This window comes from Mobula hypostoma, chromosome X2, assembly GCF_963921235.1.
Source record: "Mobula hypostoma chromosome X2, sMobHyp1.1, whole genome shotgun sequence".
Classification (NCBI taxonomy): domain Eukaryota; kingdom Metazoa; phylum Chordata; class Chondrichthyes; order Myliobatiformes; family Myliobatidae; genus Mobula; species Mobula hypostoma.
Window position 1 is genome coordinate 25,654,786 of NC_086129.1, and position 23,397 is coordinate 25,678,182.

A 23,397-nucleotide genomic window follows, 5' to 3' on the forward strand; every position below is an offset into this window, starting at 1 on the left:
CAATGACAGTAAAGTTGAATCTAATCTAAAATCTAATCTAATCTTGCATACAAAGGTATGGAACTATCAAAGATGTTACACCAAACACCTTCAACCAAATTAAAATAGGTTCCAAATAAAGTCAGAGACAATATCAGATGTACATCAGCTCTGGCAGGGTTTGCAGGCCATTATTTCCTACAAGGGAAAACCTAACATCATAAATGGCTGTGAAGCTTCACTCCCAGATGAGCTCAATGCCTTTTATGCACACTTTGAAAGGGAGAATAAAACTACACCCTGTGTGAATCTCTGCAGCATTTGGAGCTCTTGTGATCTTTGTCTCAGAGGCTGATGTCAGAACATCTTTCAAGAGGGTGAACCCTCTCAAGGCAACTTGCCCTAATGTTGTACCTGGTAGGGCACTGAAAACCTGTGCCAACCAACTAGCGGGAGTGTTCAAGGACATCTTCAACCTCTCACTGCTGCAGTCGGAGATTCCCACCTATTTCAAAAGGACATCAATCGTACTAGTGCCCTAGAAGAGCAGGATGTGTTGTTTTAATCACTATCGCCCAGTTGCACTCACATCTACCGTGATGAAGTGCTTTGAGGGGTTGGTCATGGCCAGAATTAACTTCTGCCTGATCAAGGACCTGAACCCCCTGCAATTTGCCTATCGCCACAACAGGTGTACTGTGGATGCAAACTCACTGGCTCTCCACTCAGCTTTGCACACCTGGACAACAGCAATACCCACACCAGGCTGCTGTTTATTGATTACAGATCAGCATTCAACATCACCATCCCCTCAGTACTAATCAACAAACTTCAAAACCTGGGCCTCTGCACCTCCCTCTGCAACTGGATGCCTGTCTTCCTCTTTGAACGACCACAGCCAGTGTGGAGGGGAAACATCTTTTCCTCACTGACAATCAACACCAGCGATCTTCAAGGATGTGTGTTAAGCCCACTGCTCTACTCTGTCTACATCTGTGACTGTGTGGCTAAGCACAGCTCAATCGCCAGCTATAAATGACACAACTGTTATTAGCAGAATTTCAAATGGTGACAAGGAGGCATGCAGGAGTGAGATAGATCAGCTGGTGGAGTGGTATCACAACAACCACCTTGCACTCAATGTCAGTAAGACCAAGGAATTGCTTGTAGGCTTCAGGAAGGGGAAGTCAAGGAAAAACATTCCACTCCTCATTGAGGGATCAGCAGTGGAAAGGGTGAGCAGTTTCAAGTTCCTGGGTGTCAACATCTCTAAAGATCTATCCTGGGCTCAAAATATTGATGCAATTCTGAAGAAGGCAGATCAGTGGCTGTATTTCATTAGGAGCTTGAGGAGATTTGGTATGTCACCAAAGACTTGAGCTCAAGTTTCTGCAGATGTACCATGGAGACCATTCTAACTGGTTGCATCATCGTCTGGTATGGAGGGGCCACTGCACCGGACTGGAAAAAGCTGCAGAGGGTTGTAAACTCAGCCAGCTCTATCATGGGCAGTAGTCTCCCTGGCATCGAGGCCTTCTTCAAAATGCAATGCCTCGAAAAGAGGGCATCCACCATTCCATCCTTAAGGACTCCCATCACAGGGCATAAAAAGGAATACTAGAAATATCTAGGAGGTTGGAAAACATCTGTGGAGTCAAAACTATTAGTGAATCAAGTTAATGTTCATCAGAAATCCTGTTTCTCTCTTTCCATAGATGCTGCACCACCTCTAGAACATAGAACACTGCAGCACGGTACAAGCTCTTTGGCCCACAATGTTGTGCAGACCTTTTATCCTGCTCCAACATCAATCTACCACTTCCCTCCTGCATAGCCCTCCATTTTTTTTTTCATCTATGTGCTTCTCGGAAAGTCTCTTAAATGTCTCTAATGTATCTGCCTCCACCGGTTTCCTACAAAGAGAAAAGCCCTAGTTTGACTCATCGCGCTCATCTGCTGTTTGTCTCCACCACTTTTTTGGTTTTACTTCTGAATCTGCAGTCAGATCTATTATAGGAAATGTCACCTCTGCACTCAACCAAATACAATTTAATCAGATGCTGAAGCTATTTAGAAGGGTGAGTTTCACCCTGCCCCAGGGACAAACTGACTCCACCAGCACAAGTGTAACTGCTTGATCTTTGTTGTAGATCGACTTAGGTTTGGCTAATTTGTCAAGGCTATCAATAAGTCTTGCAAGCTGCTTGGGAAAGTCACATAGCCCCATTCTGTAACTGAAAGAGACATTCCCAATATATAAAATGTTACTCTTAACAAGCACAACACACAAGAGAAAATCTGCAGATGCTGGAAATCCCAAGCAACAAACCCAAAATACTGGAGGAACTCATTAGGTCAGGCAGCATCTACAGTAGTGAATCAACAGTCAAGGTTTCAGGCCAAGACCCTTCAGGTGAGGCAACATTTCACCTGTGAATCTCTTGGGGCTGCCTATTGTATCTGGTGCTCCTGAAGCAACCTTCTCCACATCGCTGACACCCAAAGTAAATTATGGGACCATTTTTTTGAGCACCTCCACAGCCAAAAGAGGAATTCCTGGTGGCCAACCATTCTAATCCTATTCCCATTCCTGTTCTGACATGTTGGTCCATGGCCTCCTGTTTTGCCACGGTGAGGCCACTTTCAGATTGGCAGAACAACACCTCAAATTCTGTCCAGGTAGCCTCCAACTTGATGACATGAACATCAATTTCTCCTTCTGGTAATATTTTTCACTCCCCCTTCCCTCTTCTTCTATTCCCCACTCTGGCCTCTTATCTCTTCCCCTCATCTGCCAATCACCACCCCCTGGTGCCCCTCCTTCTTCTCTCTCTCCTATGAGATGTTAGGAACACCTCTCATTCTGGCAAGGTGCTAATGAGGAGATTAGAATCTCTGATAATCAATGGTCATATCTGTCATGCAGTCATCTCCACTTCAAAGGAGTGAAAAAAGAGCTAGAATGACAAAAAGAAACTCTAATTTCTGGTCAAAGATGGATACAGTGTGATAAGGAAGATTAGAATATGGGCTACAGGAAATTAAGGTGATACATGGAGGAATACCCTTTGAATTCAGACAGGGCTGTCAAATCAGATTGAATCTTTTAAGATAAACACTCCAGCAGACTGAGCAGGCGACTGAGCTTTGAAAGGTCAGGATTTCGCTGCTTACAAGTACTACAGTTTAGTTGCATTATTCACTGCAGCCCCCACTCCCACTTACATTTTTTCCCTCCTGTCCCTATCATAATTATGCACTCTACTTCAGCTGGAGGGAAGACCCTTGGGACCAGCTTCCAAGCACCTACTAAATTCTTGAAGCACTCCCTCTCTCTGCCTGGTGTCCTAAGTCACATTTGTTTTGTCCTAGCTCATGTCTGAGTATGCTGACTCTGCACTGTGTAAAAACCAGAATTTTATCCTGATTGAAAGAAGTGGGCCTCAATGTTTGCCAAATGACACCCTACCTAAGGGCCAGCTAGTCTCTATTCCTCCAGCTCAACTGTTTTTCAACACAGAGATAAGCTGGAGATAAACACAAGAGATTCTGCGGATGCAGGAAATCTTGAGCAACACACAAAATGCTGGAGGAACTCAGCAGGTCAGGCAGCATCTGTAGAGGGGAATAACCAGCCGATGCTTTGGTCTGAGATGCTTCATCAGGACTGGAAAGGAAAAGGGCAGAAGCCTGAATAAGTAGGTGGGGGAAGTGGGAGTGCAACCTGGCAGGTGATGGGTGATACAAGGTGAGGGGGAAGATGGATGGGTGAGGGAGGTGGGGATGAAGTAAGAAATTGGGAGGTGATAGGTGGAAGAGGTAAAGGTGTGAAGGAAGAAAGAATCTGATAGAAAAGGATACTGAACCATATGAGAAAGTGGAGGAGGAGGGGAACCAGAGGGAAGTGATGGGCAGGTATGGAGAAGAAAAGGGGTGAGAGGGTAACCAGAGTGAGGAATGAAAAAAAGAGAAGCAGTGGGGGGCGGGGGGAGAAAATTACTGGACTTTGGAGAAATATGCCAGAGATCATGACCTTCTTTCTCCCCTGCTGGGCTTAGTGTCTTACATGCAGTCCATCATGTTGACATTGCAATGGCCAAAGCTTGCAGCACGAACCTCTCACAATGTCACCAAGCCTGAATGAACAGTTTAGTGCAGGTCAGCAGTTTATTTTCTCTTTGGTTTCTCTTTCTTTTTAGTTAATTTCTAGTACACTGATATAGGAGTAGGAGCAGGTCAGCTTTGCATCAAGATTTTCAATCGCAACACAATTTTCCTGCACGACGCCCAGAATCTTAATTCCCTTAATATTCAGAAATCTTGGTTTTTCATGAATGCCACCTGAGACTCCACAGCCTTCCAGTATTGAGAGTTTCAAAGATAGTCCACTTTTAGAAAAGAAATCTCTCATCTCAGTTCTAGAGTTGACCCTTTATTCTGATTGTACAATTCCTGATTCTTCACCCCTCAGTAAGGAGCAACGTGCTGCATACCTTCAAGAGAACTTCAAGGGTGCTTCCTGAACGTCTCTTGGTTCCAGGACAACTCTTTAGTGTTAATTATTGGTGCCCTCTGAAGGGGCAAAGTATGCTGTTTTGTCTACAGGACATGAATATTAGAAGGTTCTTCCACCACTACTTTGAGTTACTCTGACACAGAAGGCGGCTGTTTGGCCCATAGGGTCAAGGCCAACACTCAACAATCAGTTCCATTCACTGTTTTCTTAGCCCCACTCCAAGACCCTAAAACTTATTCTCTTTCTTTCTACAATAAGGCATAGTTTTACAATATCCAATTAACTGACCAGCACCTGCCTGGGAAAGGAGAGAAAACAGCAGCGCTTGGAATCAGAATCAGAATCTGGTTTATTATCACTGATACAAAATGAAATCCGTTGTTTTGCGGCAGCAGTACAGTGCACCCATACTTCCAGAGAGAGAAAGTGCAAACTACTCTAGGATTGAACCCTGGTCATTGGAACCACAATGCAGCAGTACTAACCACTGTGCCATCCAACCTTAGGGCATCTCCCTTGGCCCAGTAGTAATGATATTTAGTTCTGAGTCCCCATGTATTAGGCCGAGCCTCATTTTAGATATGACTTAACACTATACCTTGCTGGAATACTGCCCTCTCAGGGATTTAATCTTTCACATAAGATAGTACATATAATTCTTCCACCCCTCTCAGATATACAAGATCTCAGGAAAACAAGGACATTACCCAGCAGTTATCATTTGGTGGCCATCTTTACTATTGACCTTAGTGCAGATCTTGCTGAGCACATATTGTTCTTGAACCACAGGCACACATTTCCAATGCTTATTAAAGACAGAGAAGCATTTGGGAACATCCTGAGATGACATGAGGTGCAACATAAACATGCTTGCCCTTTCTCTCATTAATGAGGGAATGGACCAGGCTATGGCCTGGTGAACATTGGTTATATCCACAGAATAAATGGAACTCTTGAGATAATGAAGACAGAAAGAAAGGCAACCAAGGTCAAAGTTCTGAAGTGGAAATGTTCATAGAAACAGAAATGTGGGAATGAAAATTCCTCTCAGAGATTAGTACGAGCAAGATTCCAGTAGGAAGGACACACTATTCTTCTATCAGACTTTGAATAAGCTTTTCCTGTGTACTCTTTTGAACTGATTCACACACAAAAGGCCTTGCTGAGAATTCTTCCAGAAGGCTGCCAGCTGCTTCCTGGAAAGATAATCCAGATGTTAATCTCCAAATGTTAACAATAAACCTGAGTGAGTGCATATGTGGGACTGAGACGGATATTTTTTGCTGGCCTACTAATTATCCCTCTCCCATTGCCGCTAGAGGCAGCTGAATAATAAGCCACAAATAGCACTGGGGGCTACTGAAAGCGAGACTGAGGCAGAAAGAGCTTAGGAATTCATTCAGTTAGCATGTTTCCGTTTCAGAGTTACTTAGGATTCATTTTCATGTAGAATCACTCTACTCCTGAAATTTGACCAGATACTTCCAGCCAAAGGCACCCTAAAGTATCTGACCCAATTTCTGTGTCAGCCAGGCAAAGGCATGAGAAGATTTTGCCAAGTATTCCTCATTTACTTGTCATGAATGGTCAAGTACAAATGAACCATTGAAGCACTGCTGAATGAAAGCATTATGAACATGGAAGGCACTTATCTGCATAAGGCTGTGTATGAGATCTCATAGCAGATGGACACGGAGAATTAAATCTTGTCGTTGAGGTGACGCTCTAAATTGATCTTGAGGTATCTCAGTGCAATGTGCAAGCAATACCTGACACAATGGGGAGATCCGTAAACCTGGCAACATGTGCTTGGTCCCTCTGAAACATAAAAAAACCTACAGCACAATACAGGCCCTTCGGCCCTCAAAGTTGTGCTGAACATATCCCTACCTTAGAAATTACTAGGCTTACCCACAGCCCTCTATTTTTCTAAGCTCCACGTACCTATCCAAAAGTCTCTTAAAAGACCCTAACGTATTCACCTCCACCACTGTTGCTGGCAGCCCATTCCACACACTCACCACTCTCTGAGTAAAAAACTTACCCCTGACATCTCCTCTGTACCTACTCCCCGGCACCTTAAACCTGTGTCCTCTTGTGGCAACCAGTTCAGCCCTGGGAAAAAGCCTCTGACTATCCACACGATCAATGCCTCTCATCATCACAGCTGCTCTAAGTAACTCTGCAGCTCTCTATCAAGATCCCTGCTCTCTTAGAATAGAGAGCATCTGTGGCTTTCCCTCTGGAACAGCGGAGGCAAAGTGCTGATTTCTCTAGCTTCAGCTTGGAAGGAGCCCAGTGCCTCAAACTCATTGCCATTTGCTCCTTCAGAGCCAGTGATAAAAGATCCTTGCTCTGCCATGTAGTTAGATTAGTGGTTGGAGCAGGCGGTGTATTTTCCTGAGGACATCCTCACTGAAGCACAAGATCTTTATGTATTGTTCTTCATGGGTCAAGCAGGATTGCTCAAGATGGAGATATTTGCTGAGGATCCTTCTCATCTTTTCTTCAGTCAGTATGTCTTCTTCTGCTCCTCCTGTCAGAACAGGGAGACAACTGCAAAAGCACTCATGGTTTTGAGCAACCTGTCATGTCATTTGTTCAAGATAAACTCCTTCAACACCTGGCACCTCTGACTGTAATACCTTGTGCAATATACTATGCCAGGTATAACACTGATCTCAAATCTACTTTGAGTGATTGACTTCATAATTCACCTTCTCCGTTCACTCCTAATAGGTGCTACAACCCCTAAAAATGATTCCCGATATGGCAGTCAGTGAGAATCCCATTGTAATTACATGCTAAACCAGATACCAGTTTGGAAACAAATCAGCTTTCATAGCTCCCACACAAGAGCAGTAAATAGATACATTCTGTGGCCCACAGTTCTTATTCCGAGAAATCATTGATTCTTATAGCTTAGATGGAGGCCATTTGCCCCCTTTGCTTGTGCAGCTCTTTGAAAATTTGACTCACTCCACTGCTTTGCCCTGCTTAAGTTCCTTCTCCAACTGGACACTGCTTCTATGTTGAAAGTTGCTGCTTGTTTTGCATCCAAGATCTTTGGACGCTGAAATTATATTGAAGGAGTTCTGCCAGGCCCAGCGTATCGAAGCTCGCTGTTGATAGAGACTGAATATGAAATGCTGCTTTTAATAAGGAATGCATACTACTTTATAACAGCTCACTGCCCAAAATTATCCTCATCACTCCAGGTGCTTTAAATCTGCAGCCACTGAAATCATAACCCGGCCCTGCCGGTGCAGGCTTCACACTTCACTCACTTCTCAAAATTGTGAATGGAACAATTAAACCTTAACCTTCTCAATTTCAAAAAGAACAACCTCAGTCCCTTTCTTATTTCACGCAACTGGAAGTCCACATACGCTAGTTACCGTTCTGGTAAACTTTCCCTCAACCATTTCCAAGTCTTTTACTTCCTTCCTGCTGTATAGGTACATGGACCTAAACACTTATAGATGAAGCTCAGCCAGCATTCTAGACAAATCTGGCATCATCTGTGGCTGAAGGATTTTGGAGGCTCCTAATGCTGCAATCACACATCTAGTCCATCTATCTTAAAATATTACTTTTGCATCATAATATGTAGTTGTTACATAAACTAAACGTATGATACCACATTGCTCCTGGACACTACTTGTGAGGATGGTTTTGTATCGGCTATTGCAATCTGTATTGAAGGTGTTTTGCACGTGGAGGTGGTCTGATCATGAGGCTGGTGAAGCAGGTGTGGGGCAGAGTTCACGAGACTGCCTCCTGACCAGTTCTTGGTTACAGAAGGGGTGCCTGCTTGTGGCCAGTAGACCCAATGCTGGGAAGTCATTCTGATATTTCACGCTGTGTGCAAGTACAGGGGTGAAATGTTCAGCCGTTGTACCATTGGATAAGATGCTGAGGTCGACTTTGGCGCGAGGATGGTGTTGGCTGATGCTCTTCTGCCACAGCACAGCAGTAAATATCCAAAAGAAGAGCATTTAAGTCCCATGCGCAGCCTTGTTGCTTGGGATGTGTATTGTCGCTTGGTGGGGGACTCGCTCTGTAGGGTGGAGGATGGGGTTGCCAGTGCAAGGAGTTTGAAAACCACTGTTCCATGCCCTGATAATTTGACTGTAATGGTGCAATTTTCCACATGAACCTACCATGCTTGCCAAGCAAGACCTGCATCTGGAGTTCAGCTGCCACCTTTAATGCACCAACAATATGAAAATCTGTGGTAATGTTTCACACTCACGGAAATGTATAGATGTGCTTTGAAGCTCGTTAATCAGGATAAAAGAACTTCAAGATGTTTTGGATGTTCCTATTCAGCACTGCTAATTAGAACAAAGTCAGACTGAAATATAACTGAATGACTTTAAATCAATTCATAGTTGGCTCTTTTCTTCTGCAGTATTGTTGCTTGACAGTAATTTTTAAAGTGAGCACAAGGACCAATGAAAAGGTTCATTCGAATTCCAGTTCTCCCCTTCCTTCACCCTCCACTCTGGTCCTTTTGTCTGGAAGAATGAAGCAGGCTGTGGGGGGGGGGGGGTAAGAGAGGAATAATTCTCCAAAGAAAACATTGCCTTGGTTCTCCAGCCATTCCATCAGAAAAACCACTTCCACAATGCAGCGGACAATCCTTCATCTAGTCAAGAGGTTTCCCTCTTTCCAGGAGAAGCTCACCTCATCCCATATACCCCACCTCAAACCTTATTAAAGTCAGAGTTATTAATTAGACACATTATGAGGTTCTCTAACAGGTCTAAATTTGCCATTGGTCATGATCAAATTTACAATGCTGATTATCGGAAACAGTAGAGGACATGAAACAAAAGATGCTACAAACCACAGCAGCAGGTCTGTGAAGAGGAATAACAGTTTTGAGAAAGAATTATACACAAAACATTAAAGCTGTCTTATTTTTATATACATTGACAACTCTGCTGAATATTTATTGCTTATTCTCATTTTATTTCAGACCATGAGTACTTGCAAATGTTTATGTGTTCCACTCCCTTGATCTATTCACTATCAGATTTCCTTTTATGAAGCAGACCGCTTGTTAGTGCAAGCGTGCTTTGTTAACAGAAATGCCTGATGTGATTTTTCAAATGGCATGGCCCCTTTAAGTATTTAATCCAGCTTCCCCCAGTTGAGTACATTTCCGGCCTGATTTTAGATGCTAGACTGATAACACACTAGTTTATTTTTGGATCCATCCCAGCCTGTTTCCAACAGAGACTCACTCATTAATGTTTTGAGCATGCTCTTTTGACACAGTTTGGTTAGACAGCATATCCTGTCTAGTGTCAATAAAAGTTTTCACTAATCACCATGTTCTCCAGTTTTATTTTATATTCTTTCTTTGCTCTGCTTCTCTTCTCAATTATGTCTCCGCTGTTGACAGTGACTGTTGCTCCCAGCTGCTGACCGTGCCTGAGCTGATAACGCTTTTGACAGATATTGTTTGACAACAAAGAGTGGTTGGTGATGGGATGATGCCATCGTAACATGTCCAGTCCTGTTTGACCAGAACTGCATGTTGGTGATGCTAAAGCCTGCAACGCACAACATGGCAAAGGAGGCCAATCAGTTCCAACCAAGGCCCATTTACAGAGCTGATGATTGTGCCTGCTCTTTAAATATAGTTCCTAAAAGGAAAAGAACATTTGAATGTCATGTATTTTCACACAGCAAAACTACATGCACTATCTCTTGATGTTAAATTGTTACCTGAATTGACACAAAATCGTCGTTCATATTGTCAATCTCATATTTGCAGGTGTTGTCACAGGGCATACAACCTGTCACAGGTGCTAATACCACCACTCCTGCTAAGTGATGTACATGGAACTTCTGCAGTTATATGCGTCTGATGATATATCTTTTTTTCAAATTGCTTGTGATACTAGACTGTTTTACGTGCTGGTAATGAAATTTTGTCTGTTGAAAAGGTACTAGTTTTGGTGATTTTGGTGACCCATGTACTTCACCACATAGCAACAAGCACCGTGACATCATCAACAAGCGACCCAAACACATAAAGCCTCTCCAGATGAGTTAATGGCTGGTCTCATGTAAATGTGGATGAATTTATGGTAAAATGACACTTCTTTCCCAAGGAATTGAATCTTGACTATTCTGTGCATTCAAAACACTTTGCATGGAGCTTTCTTTCAGTGGAAAGCTAAGGGCATGCTTCAAATGAAAATCAATCCTTCACAATCTCCACCTAACCCAGCATGCAGCAGTAAGTAAATGAGATGAAATGAATACTTACTGAATGGACCAACTGAAACAAAGAAAAAATGAAAAAAAATCATGAGATGTTAAGGAAAATTCATGAATGAATTCATGAATGAACTCATACACAATGGCAGCATAAATGTCAGTTTAAAAGTGAGAAACAGCAGGAAATGTTAACTTCAGCTATTGATAAGGGGCAAATGATTTGCTGCAGTAATTAGCAGTTAGATTGACTCTGACCACCAAACCAATCAAATCTCTGCGTCTGAGAAATTTCATGCATCTCATGATAATTTGGCAGTAGTTTAAGTGTGATAAGTGCCAAATGCTGCATCAAATCACTGGACCCTGTTAGAGCATGGAGAGAAATGCAAAGTCATCATTACAATTTAATTGCTATCTCTTCACAGTGACTCACAACCACATTCCTCTTGTATAAAGACATGTCATCATTTTCTTTTACAAATATATAAAGGATATGTCAGGGGGTTGCACATAGAATATAATGAGTATCTTCTCACATCAAACTGAGTTTAATTTCCTCATGTCTTCTGTGCTCACAAGGAACTGAGTTGCCCCATTATTTTGTGGATATTTATTATATCTTTACTGCTGGCTATGACACAATATATTCATAGCACTGCATAAAATAATAATCTACCAAATACATGCTTTTATAATCTTAACATGTAGAACAATATTCACCATTTTCAGACCTGTAGGTGTGGTGTGTAACAGGTAGCTGATACCACTCAACTCTTCCCTTGCCCATTAAACCGTGGCCTGTTATTCTCCAATATTTCTTCAGCTATTGTTATTTGAGGACATTGACTTTTGTATGGCTATGGTTCCACTGGTGCCTGGTCAAACACTGGCTTTTAGCTGTGTGCTTGGACAGAGAATGCAGAGGTCTATTCAACCTTGGAAGGCTTAATATTTAATTACATACGACCAAATGAAACACGGCGGCTCAGAGTTGAGATTGGTGGGAGTGTACTATACCAACTACTAACATTATCGAAATTTTTCTTCGGGCTAGAGTTGAACACAGCATGAGCTACTCTGAAATTGCTGCGGTCTTCCCTTAACAACACTCCTGTGAGGAGAAGCTGCGTTTAGGCTGCCAGAGTTTGAACAAAAACCAGAAGATGATGGAAACATTCAGCAGGCCAGTCATCATCTGTTAAAAATTAAACAGTTATTGCTTCAAGTCCAGGACCTTTTGTCAAAACAGGAAGGTTAGCTGTTTCACAGACACTGCCTGACCTGTTGACTATTTCCAGCATTTCTTGTTAGAAAACCTTCTTGTACTGAAGATGACCATGGATCACCTCACGTGCAGAGTATGCAAGGCTAGTGAATGTTTCAACCCAATTTTCAAACTAATATTGAGCAATTTTTTTTGCATACTTACGGATCATAATGAGGTGTGCTCCTTCTATGAATTGATCTTGGTAGTTATTTATTTCACAATTTTCCTAATTAGTCTTTGTCTGGACAAATATGCTGTATGTAAGGGGCATTTTGTTGCTTTAGCTACTATTTTTAGGTCTAATACTTTTAATTTTACACTGGAGTTCATAGTTCGATGATATGGGGCCACAATAACTTGCACTGACCCTGTCTCTAACCCAAAGGCCACTGAAGGGTCCCTTCACCAACTGTTTATGCCTGAACTGCTAAACACCTGGGCTTTTTGCTAACAAGCTTTCCACAGGAGATAATGCACCTATTACAAGCTTCTTTTAAGACATCTGACTTCTGATAAATATTTCTAAGGCACTATGAGCAATGAAGAATGTAAGGTCAAACAGTTCAGGCCTGTAGGTCCAGAAATTAAGAGCTTCAATCTCACAAATGATAAGAACTGAAACCAAGTTCAATAGAAGTAATAAATAATCCTGAGAGCTGACAATTTTCTTAAGACCCCAGTTATGTTTTAAAACTAAATATTTCACAATCCTCCTCAAACCTGTCAACATGTCTGACATTTCATGTGGTACATTTTTGACTCTTAATACCCTATGAAATGGTCCAGCAAACCATTCAATTACACAAACACTTGCCTTATAGGTCTAGAGTTGGTGAATAAAGGGGCACTTGCAAGATTCATCAATGTCGCTGAATTTTAACAAAAGCAAAGATAATGAAAGCCGATCGACCTCTGGCATCAAAACTCTGCCCTTTGGTCACTAGCCCTAATGACCCCTTTTTCGACTCTGTCAATTTTTGTCTAGTAATACTCCTCTTTAGAGTACTGAGGTGTTAAAGACACTACATAAAGAAAATTTATTGTTACCCCCACATCACAAAAATTGGAGCCAAATCACTATTAAATTGCACTGCATTTTGCTCCACACATGTGATGTACAATATATTTTCAGTTATTATCTTCACATTTAATCACTGGTTCGTGGGCCGTGCTACTGTGATTTATGACTTGGCCGTTTTTAGCTGCAGTTGATAGCAACCCAGGCCCCATGGAATATTTCCTGCCAGATTGTTTCTGCATTTATCAAGATTCAATGATAGTGACATCACAGTGCAGGTTTAACATTGATAATAATGTGTTTATTTTCAATGGTTTGACTTGCTACATTTTCTCTCTTTTTATTTGGACGCTATGATGCAACCTCATTCCACACTCTTGTACTACAAGAGGAACACCCAAATAGCAGTAGTCAGATACTGAAATCCTGATTGCTTTAAATTGTTTTGGCCTAGATGATATCACACCAATTGCAACACCCTACTGAGCTCAGGAAAGATCATGGATTGAACCTGCTCTGTATGATCCAATTATACACTGAACAATATGTCCATAGACAGGCTTACTTGATACTTCTCTGTATTTTGTTGCTAGTTGGTGAACCTTGTCAGGCTATTAGGTGACACAGAATCAACGTGGATTTTCAAACCAGTGGGTTTCAGTCTTAAATGATTTTGCAATCATTTATTTCCTATATAAAATTGCAAATTTACTCAATTCAATTTAACATTTATTGTGGCCATGTGACCATAAGGCATAGAAGCAGAAATATGCCATACCATCATGGCTGATTTATTATCACACTAGGATTTGAACTCAAGATCCCCGAGTTGGTTTTCTAATTAACTACTCACTACCACACCCTCAGTAACAACAATTAATTTGGCAGCAGTGAACATAGCTCTTGGTTAAACAGAAATCAACCTCCACCTTCACCGTTACTCAAACAGGAAACAGAATTTCCGAAACCTATTCCTTTACAAGGGCAACTGGTTAAAGGATATATTATCACTTCTGAGCCCTACTAAATTGGAAATTGGCATTGTTCTTTCCTAGTTATTGGGTCAAAATCTTGGAAACCTTCCCTAGTACTTCAGATTACGGCAAAAGTGCGCAGTGGCTCACCATCATCTTAAAGCAGCTGGAAATTGACAATAAATGCTAGCCTTGCCAGTGACACCCAAGTCTCCCAAATTAATTAAATAAATAACCCTTTTCAAATTGTGAACTACACTAAATAATAAATTTGAACATCTACCTTCATTATTTAGAATATCTATTTTTAGTCTTTACTTTTCTTTCCAGCAACATTAAAGTAGTTGGTTTTCAGCAAGAGAGTGCTAATCATCCAGATATGAGAAATCACTGAAGCATCCCTTTATCTGAAATGGTTGCACATTTTAGCAGCAAAAGGTTCACTGGTAATTTTGAGTTCTTATTTGAGTGGGTATTGCATTTCACTCTCCATTGAAGATAAAATGAAAGAGATAAACTTACAGGCATTGTCCATGGCACAAGTGTGACATTTCAGATGGAATGGATTCAACGAGTAATTGCAACCGATTCATTTAGGCATTCAACCTCCTGCCAGGCACCAGTAAAACTTTTCCATTTACAGTTACAATCACCCTTGTGTTACTCACCAGTAAGTAATTTCCACATCCTTTCTAGAACAGTGAAAAAATTCAACATTATGGGACACAGTGAGTGGTACGTAATCATGATAATTATTGGTAAATGTTCACCATTTAAATTACAAACAAACAAAAGAATTAGAAAAGAATGATTGTTTTAAAGCTAATTTCAATGAAAATCAACACTAAGCAAGTTGGAAAATTGTGTCATTGGCTTACTCCTCACCACTATATGGTCATAATCAGAACTTCTGACTCCCATGAAAGGTGATTCCATCAGTCGTCCTTGGTATCTTGCCCAATTCATGGTCATAGAATTTTATAGTACAGAAATGGGCCATTTGGCCTTCTAAGTCTGTGCTGACCATCAGCCACTCATACACACGAAATCTACATTAATCCCATTTTTCTTTATTCCCCCAAATTCTCCCACTCACCTACACACAAGGGACAATTTATCATGGCCAATTAAACTTGACATAAGTTGGAGTACCAACTGGAAACCCACTTGATCTATATAAAGAGAATCAGAGGTCAGGACTGAACCTGGATCACTGGAGATATGAGGCAGAAGATCTATAGGCTGTACACTGGGCTGCCCACTTGGGAGTTTTTTTTTCATATTTTCTTTGCTTGGAACTTATTGAATCTGCAGAAAAATCTGTTTCGCACCAGAGCCACCCTGCCTTATAGCTTCTACAATTCTCCACTCTCCAATTCTGGCATACAAAGAAAAGCAAGTTCTCTCCATAACGCATGCTGCTTCATGACCCTGGAATGCAGCCTGATTGCTCCTGCAATGAGTGTTTGTAGGAGTAGTCAGTCCTAATCCCAACCCTAATTTTGCAAGGATAGAGTTAGATTTCATTGTGATACCCTATCAGGGATTAAACTGGCAACTGTCACTCACTGTAAAGACTCTCAAATCAATAGTCAAAAATCCATCAGTCATTAATCAACACATTCAAGTCTAATCTACACGTTTCCTTGCCTTGCATCAGTGATAAGATGCTGCCACAAAGGTTGAATGATGGAATCACCCCTCCGTGCAACAGAAGTATTTCACTAAATATATACATATTTTCAGTTCAGAAAAATCATCCAGAGATCCTTACCATGCACAGTCAGAGTGCCCGAGAATTCAACGTTACCCACAGTGTTTTCTGCAATACAGGTGTATGTCCCCTCATCCTCGCTGCTAACCTGTACCAGCCGCAAGCTGTTGTCAGGCTGAATCTCAAATCTGAAAGAGACAGAAAAACTTTTTTAGTTCATTGTATACCCTGGTGCAAAATAAGAGTTACTCACACTGTTCACTGAATTGAAGTACTCACTTCAAGTGACCTTGCCTTGTGTGATATTGTAAAAAGGCCATTCGTGAATCAGCAACCGACATTACATCTCTCCTGCATTTTATTTCTATTGAGCTAATGCAGATATAAAATAGACTACTGGTCTACTGTTACTCATTTTGCATCATCACACAAAGCCCAAGTGACTCATACGCTTATTTCTTTGTTTTCTCCCTCTTCTGTTTTGAATGTGCTCATTCATAGAGTCATAGATGTAAACAGCACACAGACCCTTCAGCCCAACCCATCCATGCTGACCAATTGCCTACCAGAGCTAGTCTCATCTGCCTGCATATGTCCTATATCCCTCTAATCCAGGGATAAAAACATAGAAAACCTATGGCACAATACAGGCCCTTCGGCCCACAAAGCTTTCCCGAACATGTCCTCAACTGAGAAATTACCTAGGGTTACCCATAGCCCTTTATTTTTCTGACCACCACCTGTCCAGGAGTCTCTTAAAATACCCGATTGTATCCACCTCCACCACCATCGCCGGCAACCCATTCCACGCACTCACCACTCTCTGAGTAAAAAAACTTATCCCTGACATCCCCTCTGTACCTACTTCCAAGCACCTTAAAACTATGCCCTCTCATGCTAGCCATTTCAGCCCTGGGGAAAAAGCCTCTGACTATCCACACAATCAATGCCTCTCATCATCTTATTGTGCTATGGACCCCTATCATTAACCGAGGGGTCCATGAACCCCAGGTTGGAAACCTCTGTTCTAATCCTTTCCTATCCATGTACCTGTCCCAACTGTGTTTTAACTGTTGTAATTACGCCCACTTCAAATGTTCCCTCAGTCAGAGTAAAGATTCTCAGTCCCACCCATCAGGTCCAGGTATCCATCTCATACATTGGATATCAACTGTTATGCCTGAAAGAAGGAACACATAAAAGCAGATCCTGAACCAAACGTCCCATTGGGTGGCTGGAATAAGATAATTGGTCCTGCTTTTACTTCCATCTCTCTGGGGTGCTGAGGAACTAATGCCACTTCGTTTACTGAGAAAGGTCAACCCAAACGGGAGGGGACCACCCTATGGATAAATATACTAAGATCATAAAACAATGTTTTTTGGTTCACTTCCCAAGAACCAGTGTACCTTAAGACCTCTTCTGATGAGTGCATTAAATTCTGAGATAGTTCTTAACGTATTTCATTCCAATGAAGGACATGGCACTAAACTGCAATGGGGCAAGCTGGTTAGTTGGATCTTCACTGGCATCTTCTTAGCTGAACAGAAAAATACATTGAAGACTCTAATACTTTAACTACATACCTTTCCCGTGGCAGCTCGCCCTCCTCCTTGCGCCAGCGGGTGGTCGGCACGGGGTCGCCATGCACCTCGCAATGAAAGTCCACGGTGTCAGCTGCCAGAACCACCTGGTTTACAGGACGCTTGATGAAGGTTGGCCGTTCTGCAGGATTATGACGGGGCAAGGTGACGAGACCGCAATGAAAATTACAACCAGATAAGTCACTTCCCAGGCAATGCACTGCCATTTGGAGGAAGTTTGCTCATGCATTTTTGGCAACTCTTTTGTGAGGCTTTTGCAGGGTAGAGTAAGCTGGTAGATGCTCCCTCATACTGCCAATTTCTGACCATCACTCTGCTCTTTACATTCATAGAATCACAGAATTATAAAAATCCATGGCACAGAAAGGGGCCATTCAGCCCCGTTTCATAGCAGCTGTCTAACCTGATCCCAATTCATAGCCCTTGGCGACAACTCTTGCAACTTATAGCGCATCAGGTTCTAAACTGGACATGTATTGGATGTCCTGAGCTTTTCTGGCAATATTATCCTTTCTGACTGAGTAAACCAGACCCCATTAACACCTCTCCAGGCTTCGTCCTAATAAATGAAATCTCTATCCTCTGTGCACGTTTGCTCTGGGCTCTGAAATTAGCTCATCTCTGCCCAGGGAAAGCTGGTGTTGGAGGAACAGGGTTCATGTCCACTAGTGACAGGTGATTCCTGGTGACACCCCAGGAGCACTGAAACAATGAGCACCAACATGGCCACCATTAAACTGACATTCACGTCAGTGCACCGGTACTCCTTGTGGGTGGAGACTGGAGGATAAAGGGTGGTACTCTGGCCACTTTCCAATGTTTGGTCATTGTTGGAGCAGACTTGGAGGTGACTTGAAGTAGCAGAAACGAGGCAAGGTGAGCCGAGGCGGTGGGGCCCCCAGCCCATGAGTGAGGAATGATCTGCTGTTTGGCTGATTTCGATGCTGGGTCAGATTGAAAATGTCGGGTACAGGTTAAATTAAGGCACCAGGGTCCGAGTCTGAGAGTGAAGAACGAGCCGAGGTTTGGTTGATTTAAGTGCCAGGTCAGGCTGTAAAGGTCAGGGTGTCGGGGCTGGAGGAGAGGGACGGGCCAGTGTTCAGCTTGCTGCTTCGCGAGGTCTGTGCTCAACTGAGGCTGTGGCCTGCAACTAATAGGCTCCTGAATCGGCTGCAGTGATGACTGGCTCCGTGGCTGCGGACTCACTTTTCTGAACTTCAGTTCAGATTGCTATTTGCTTACTTTTATTGTTTGCACAATTGTTTCTTTTTCTGCACATTGGGTGCTCGCTTTTTTAAGAATGTGTTCTATTGTGTTTCTTTGTTTTGTGGCTGCCTATAAGGAGATGAATCTCAAGGTTGTGTATAGTATACATACATTGATAATAAATGTACTTTGAGTTTTGTATGACTGAGCCCAACTCCAGCAGCCCTGATAATAGTATCTTGACCCAAAACATCGACTTACACCTTTTGCCTCGTCAGATGCTTCTCGAGTTCTTCCACTGTTCTGTTTCAGTTCCAGATTCCTGCACTGCAGCCTCTTTTGTCTGTCTCCAGTGGCCCACCACTATCTCAGCTGAGATGCTTACCACATGGTCTCAGTTCAGCTAGTCTTATTACCACACGAGGTAAGGAATTTTCCATCCTGACACACTGGGAACCCATGAGCTTTTCCTCAAAACTATACTCGACGTTTTTTCTCTCCACAGCATTGTTTCCCCTCACATCTCATGTCCTCCCATATTGAAAATGTTCAACCTTTGATGTCATCTAGTTCCATATGCTAATAACACTCAACACTAAAATCCTATATTTATGTTGCTGTGCAGATGATGAGCACTATTAACTACATGAACTATCACACCCACTCCCAATCTTCCCAGGTGAAATATTATCATTGCTTGATAGGAAGAGAAAAGGGAAGCCATCACTTTGAATGTGAAACCTTTCTATCCAATATCTGACAGGTCCAGCTAGTTACAGGATGTACAGTTTATCAAGTTAGGGATGGAAAATGGAATGGTTCACTTGACTTCAGAGTCCTGGGGGATGGGAATGCTGCCCAGGGTCCTCTTCACCGTACCATGCCCACATGAGGAAGTGCACCATCCTCGCACAGCACCCAGCTGGTTAAACACAGATCTACATTAGGGTCCCTGGGGCTTCAAGTTCTGCCCAGGGAACAGTGAGGGCAAATAACCATCCTTTGCAGATGGACAAAGGACAGTATATAACATAGGGAGAAAGGGTACTGGGTAAAATAGAAAATTGTTATATCCCCCTTCTGCATAGCCAAATAAACTTACAGCAGTCATTGGAAAGGGGGTAAGGTCTTGAACAATGTCCACTTTTTAGTCATGAGTCACAACATTTACCCAAGAAAGGAAAGACAGAAGACAATAACTATAGAGAAACAAAAATTTAAAGTAAAACCTAATGGTTTTGATAAACCTGGTGAGTGAGCAGAGCAAGTCATTAACTTTGTTTACATCGGGCTTCCTCTCAAATGCACAGTGTTAGTGAGGCCTTGAGACTTACAAATAAACTTGCTCGGCGATTGGCTTCAAATGCCAAATGTCTGGATTATGGAGAGCAAGAGTTGCTGTTCACAGCAGCCGTTCTCCACTTAGCTGAATAGATGACCACCACCGAAGACCTAAAACAACTCATTTTTGCAGTCTTTATCTTTGGGACTGTACATTCAGCTGGTGCAGTGGGAGACAAAGCAACACTGACCGAGTTTGGGGAGTAATCCCTTACTATCTCTCTATCCTGTGTTGAGAAGATAAAGCAACACAATTCACGAAAATGTCACTTACCAAAAACAACCAGGTCTGCCGGCTCACTGTCCCTTTCACCCACCATGTTGGTGGCCACACAGACGTACATGCCAGCATCGGACTTCCTCGTGTTTGAAATCATCAGCTTTCCCCCTCGGATCTAGAAAAGAAGGCAGTGTCAATATATTCCAATGCTGACTACGCCCATGAGAAATACAAAATACCCCAAGAATATATGAGCAAAGAAGATGTGTTTCTTATTCGATGATAAATCCAGTGCTGTCATTTTGTTGCAGGTGGGATATATAAGGAAGTGGTACACTGAGAAGGTAAAGTATTGCAATCTACCCTCAGATGTGAAGAATATGCTGCAGAATGGTTTAGTAAGACTACATATGGGTTACTGCAACATGTCCCTCACGAAGGGATCCAAAGTATGGCCTTTGTTAATCTGCAGTATAGGAATGGAACAAAGAGAATGGGATGGGATCAGGTGAAAGACAAATCCTTTAATGGCATCTTCGAAATATTTTTGAAGTTTAATCCCAGGAGAATAACAGTTCGTATGCCTAAAGTTTAAAGTTTAAAAGTGCAATTCACTATGCCGAAATCCAGCACCACCTGTCCGTTCCCTCCCATCCCAAATGTTCTGCGATGTCACTACTCACTGTGATCCGCTCCTCTTTGTCGTTGATGCGCACATTGTTTTTCTTCCAGGAGATGGTTGGCTCTGGATGCCCTCTTGGTGGGAGGCACTCCATCACAGCGGGTTCCCCTGCCGCCACCACAACATCGCTGGGCGCTTGGCGGAAATCGTCACGTAGGACTAGGGAGGGACAAGGGAGAAAACTGCCTTCAGCCAAAGGACAACAGTTTCAGTGGAGAAATGGAAACAAGGAGAAATTTCTTCACTTCTTGGAGGATTGGGGAGTTTTGAAATTTTTTGACTCAGATGGATGTGTTGTCATTGAGAATATTCAGTAAGATAGATTTCTTTACTGTGTGGGAATCAAGGATTATAAGAAATGGGCCATGTTGAGGACAAAGATCAGGCCAACATCATCCTATTCAATCGTGGAATAAACTCAGGACCACATGTACTACTCTACTTTTGCTCCCCCTTCTTATGCTCCTGTGACCTTGAAAAGAAACACAAAAGGTCACACCACGTGGTCTGCCCAAGAACTGCTGACTGCTGCCACCTGGACATGCATATACGAGGGGTGATTGATAATTTTGTGGCCCGAGTTATTAGCTTCAAACTTTCTGCATAATCACTCAAAGAGTTGAACTGCACGTACATGTAACAAGAGCCATATAACTCATCTCCTTCTACCTTAGGCCACGAACTTATCAATCACCCCTGCTATGGAACCATCTTCTGAAGGTCCAAGACACCGACTTCGACAAAGAAGGGATCCATATGCTCCACGACCGCTGGACTAAATGTGTAAATGTAGGAGGGGATTATGTTGAAAAATAAATGTGCTAGGTTTTCTAAAATCGACTCCTTCTACCTTAAGCCACAAACTTATCAATCACCCCTCATATGGTAACCTACACTATGCTCATGAATAACTTTGGCAAATAAGTAATTTTGACAGCTTCCCATCAGCACAATTACAATTTAATATAAGGGCATTCAGACAGAATCAGAGTAATAAAGTTGTGGTAATATGCTGAGGATTATAAAGAAACCAGAAGTGAACTCAAGAGGGGTATCAGGAGAGCCTGGAAAAGTAGGCAAGTAGGATAAAAGAGAATCCAAAGGCTTTCTCCATACATGAAGAGCAAAAGGATAAGTAGGGAGAGTAGGACCCCTCAAGGATAAAGAGGGGAACACTTGCTTGGAGGCAGACGCAGTGGATGAGGTCCTAAATGAGTACTTTGTATTTAGCAAGGAGGACGTGGAGGACGGGGAGATCAGTGCTAATATGCTAAGGCAATTCCAGATTTTAAAAAAAAAGGTAATGATAGGACTCTTAAAGAACATTAAGTACACAGGGCCTGATGGGATTTATGCCAGGTTTTTGAGAAAGGCAAGAGATGAGATTGCTTGGGCCTTGATCAATATCTTTGTGCCCTCTATTGTCACAGGCAAGATACTGGAAAATTGGTGAGAGTAGCAAATATTCCATTATTCAAGAAGGGATAATCCTGGAAACTACAAACTGGTGAGTCACACGTCAGCAGTATGAAAGTTACTGGAGAGGATTATTAGGGAAAGGATTTATGAACATTTGGAAAACCATGGGTTAGGGAGTCAGGAATCATGGATTTATATGAATATAGCAGATATTGATTCAAATGAAAAGCAGTCTTTAGTTCTTAATGTAAATTGCAAGCAGTAATCAGTTTGAAGCTAAAAGGACAGCTTTGCAAACAAAGAGTACTGACTACAGGCCAGACACATATTGTCACTTATCAAACATGGTCAAGGCATATTGTTCTATCAATAGTTGGGATACTTGTGTGCTCAGAGTCTTTAATTTTGAGTGCCTGGGATCTTTGTCCCCAGAAACCTTTAGACCGCCCTTGTGAATTACTTTGTCATAGCAAAGATGTTTGAACATTCAGACACGAGGAAATCTGCAGATGCTGGAAATTCAAGCAACACACACAAAAAAATGCTGGTGCACCCAGCAGGCCAGGCAGCATCTATAGGAAGAGGTACAGTATAAATGCTGCCTGGCCTGCTGCGTTCACCAGCATTTTTTGTGTGTACGTTGCTTGAACATCCAGAGGCGTCTCCCATTGTAGACATATACATAGTTCAAAGGAAGCACTGTCAAGACTCAAAATATTTAAGCAAGTGATGTCATTGTAACTATTGAAAATTGTATTGCTTTCATGTTTGACCTTAAAGTTAGAAAATGTGATGTACTTTGATTTTGGGACATTCGACCATATATCACCAACTTCAGTGTCACTCTAGTGACTTAGATCAGAGTGGCACTGCGCTACTCGCTTCACACTTATGACTGTGAGGCTAAGCACAGATCCAATGCCATATTTAAGTTTGCTGACGATATCACTGTCATTGGCCAACTAAAAAGGTGGTGACAAATCAGCATATAGAAGAGAGACTGAAAATCCGGCCGAGTGGTGCCAAAACAACAACCTCTCACTTAGTCAACAGGACCAAGGAGCTGATGATTGGCTTTAGGAGGAGAAAACCAGAGGTCCACGAGCCAGTCCTCATCGGGGGATCAGAGGTGGAGGGGTTAGCAACTTTAAATTCCTCGGTGTTATCATTTCAGAGGATCTGTCCTGGGCCCAGCATGTAAGTGTAATTACGAAGAAAGC

At 42.3% G+C, this 23,397-nt stretch overlaps 1 protein-coding gene across 4 annotated transcripts in view; it reads right to left on the reverse strand.

The window, feature by feature from the left end:
• Positions 1 to 23,397, reverse strand: part of robo3 (roundabout, axon guidance receptor, homolog 3 (Drosophila)) — a 609,199-nt gene that overhangs the window by 171,743 nt on the left and 414,059 nt on the right. For 3 of the 4 annotated variants that reach the window (XM_063038552.1, XM_063038556.1, XM_063038555.1), the window contains 5 exons: positions 20,760 to 20,917; positions 20,131 to 20,251; positions 17,292 to 17,430; positions 15,766 to 15,893; positions 10,782 to 10,793 (listed from right to left, as the gene is read on the reverse strand). In XM_063038552.1, the coding sequence (XP_062894622.1) occupies positions 10,782 to 10,793; positions 15,766 to 15,893; positions 17,292 to 17,430; positions 20,131 to 20,251; positions 20,760 to 20,917 (558 nt within the window). The remainder of the gene's footprint in view (positions 1 to 10,781; positions 10,794 to 15,765; positions 15,894 to 17,291; positions 17,431 to 20,130; positions 20,252 to 20,759; positions 20,918 to 23,397) is intronic. The other variant, XM_063038553.1, reaches the window with a different exon arrangement.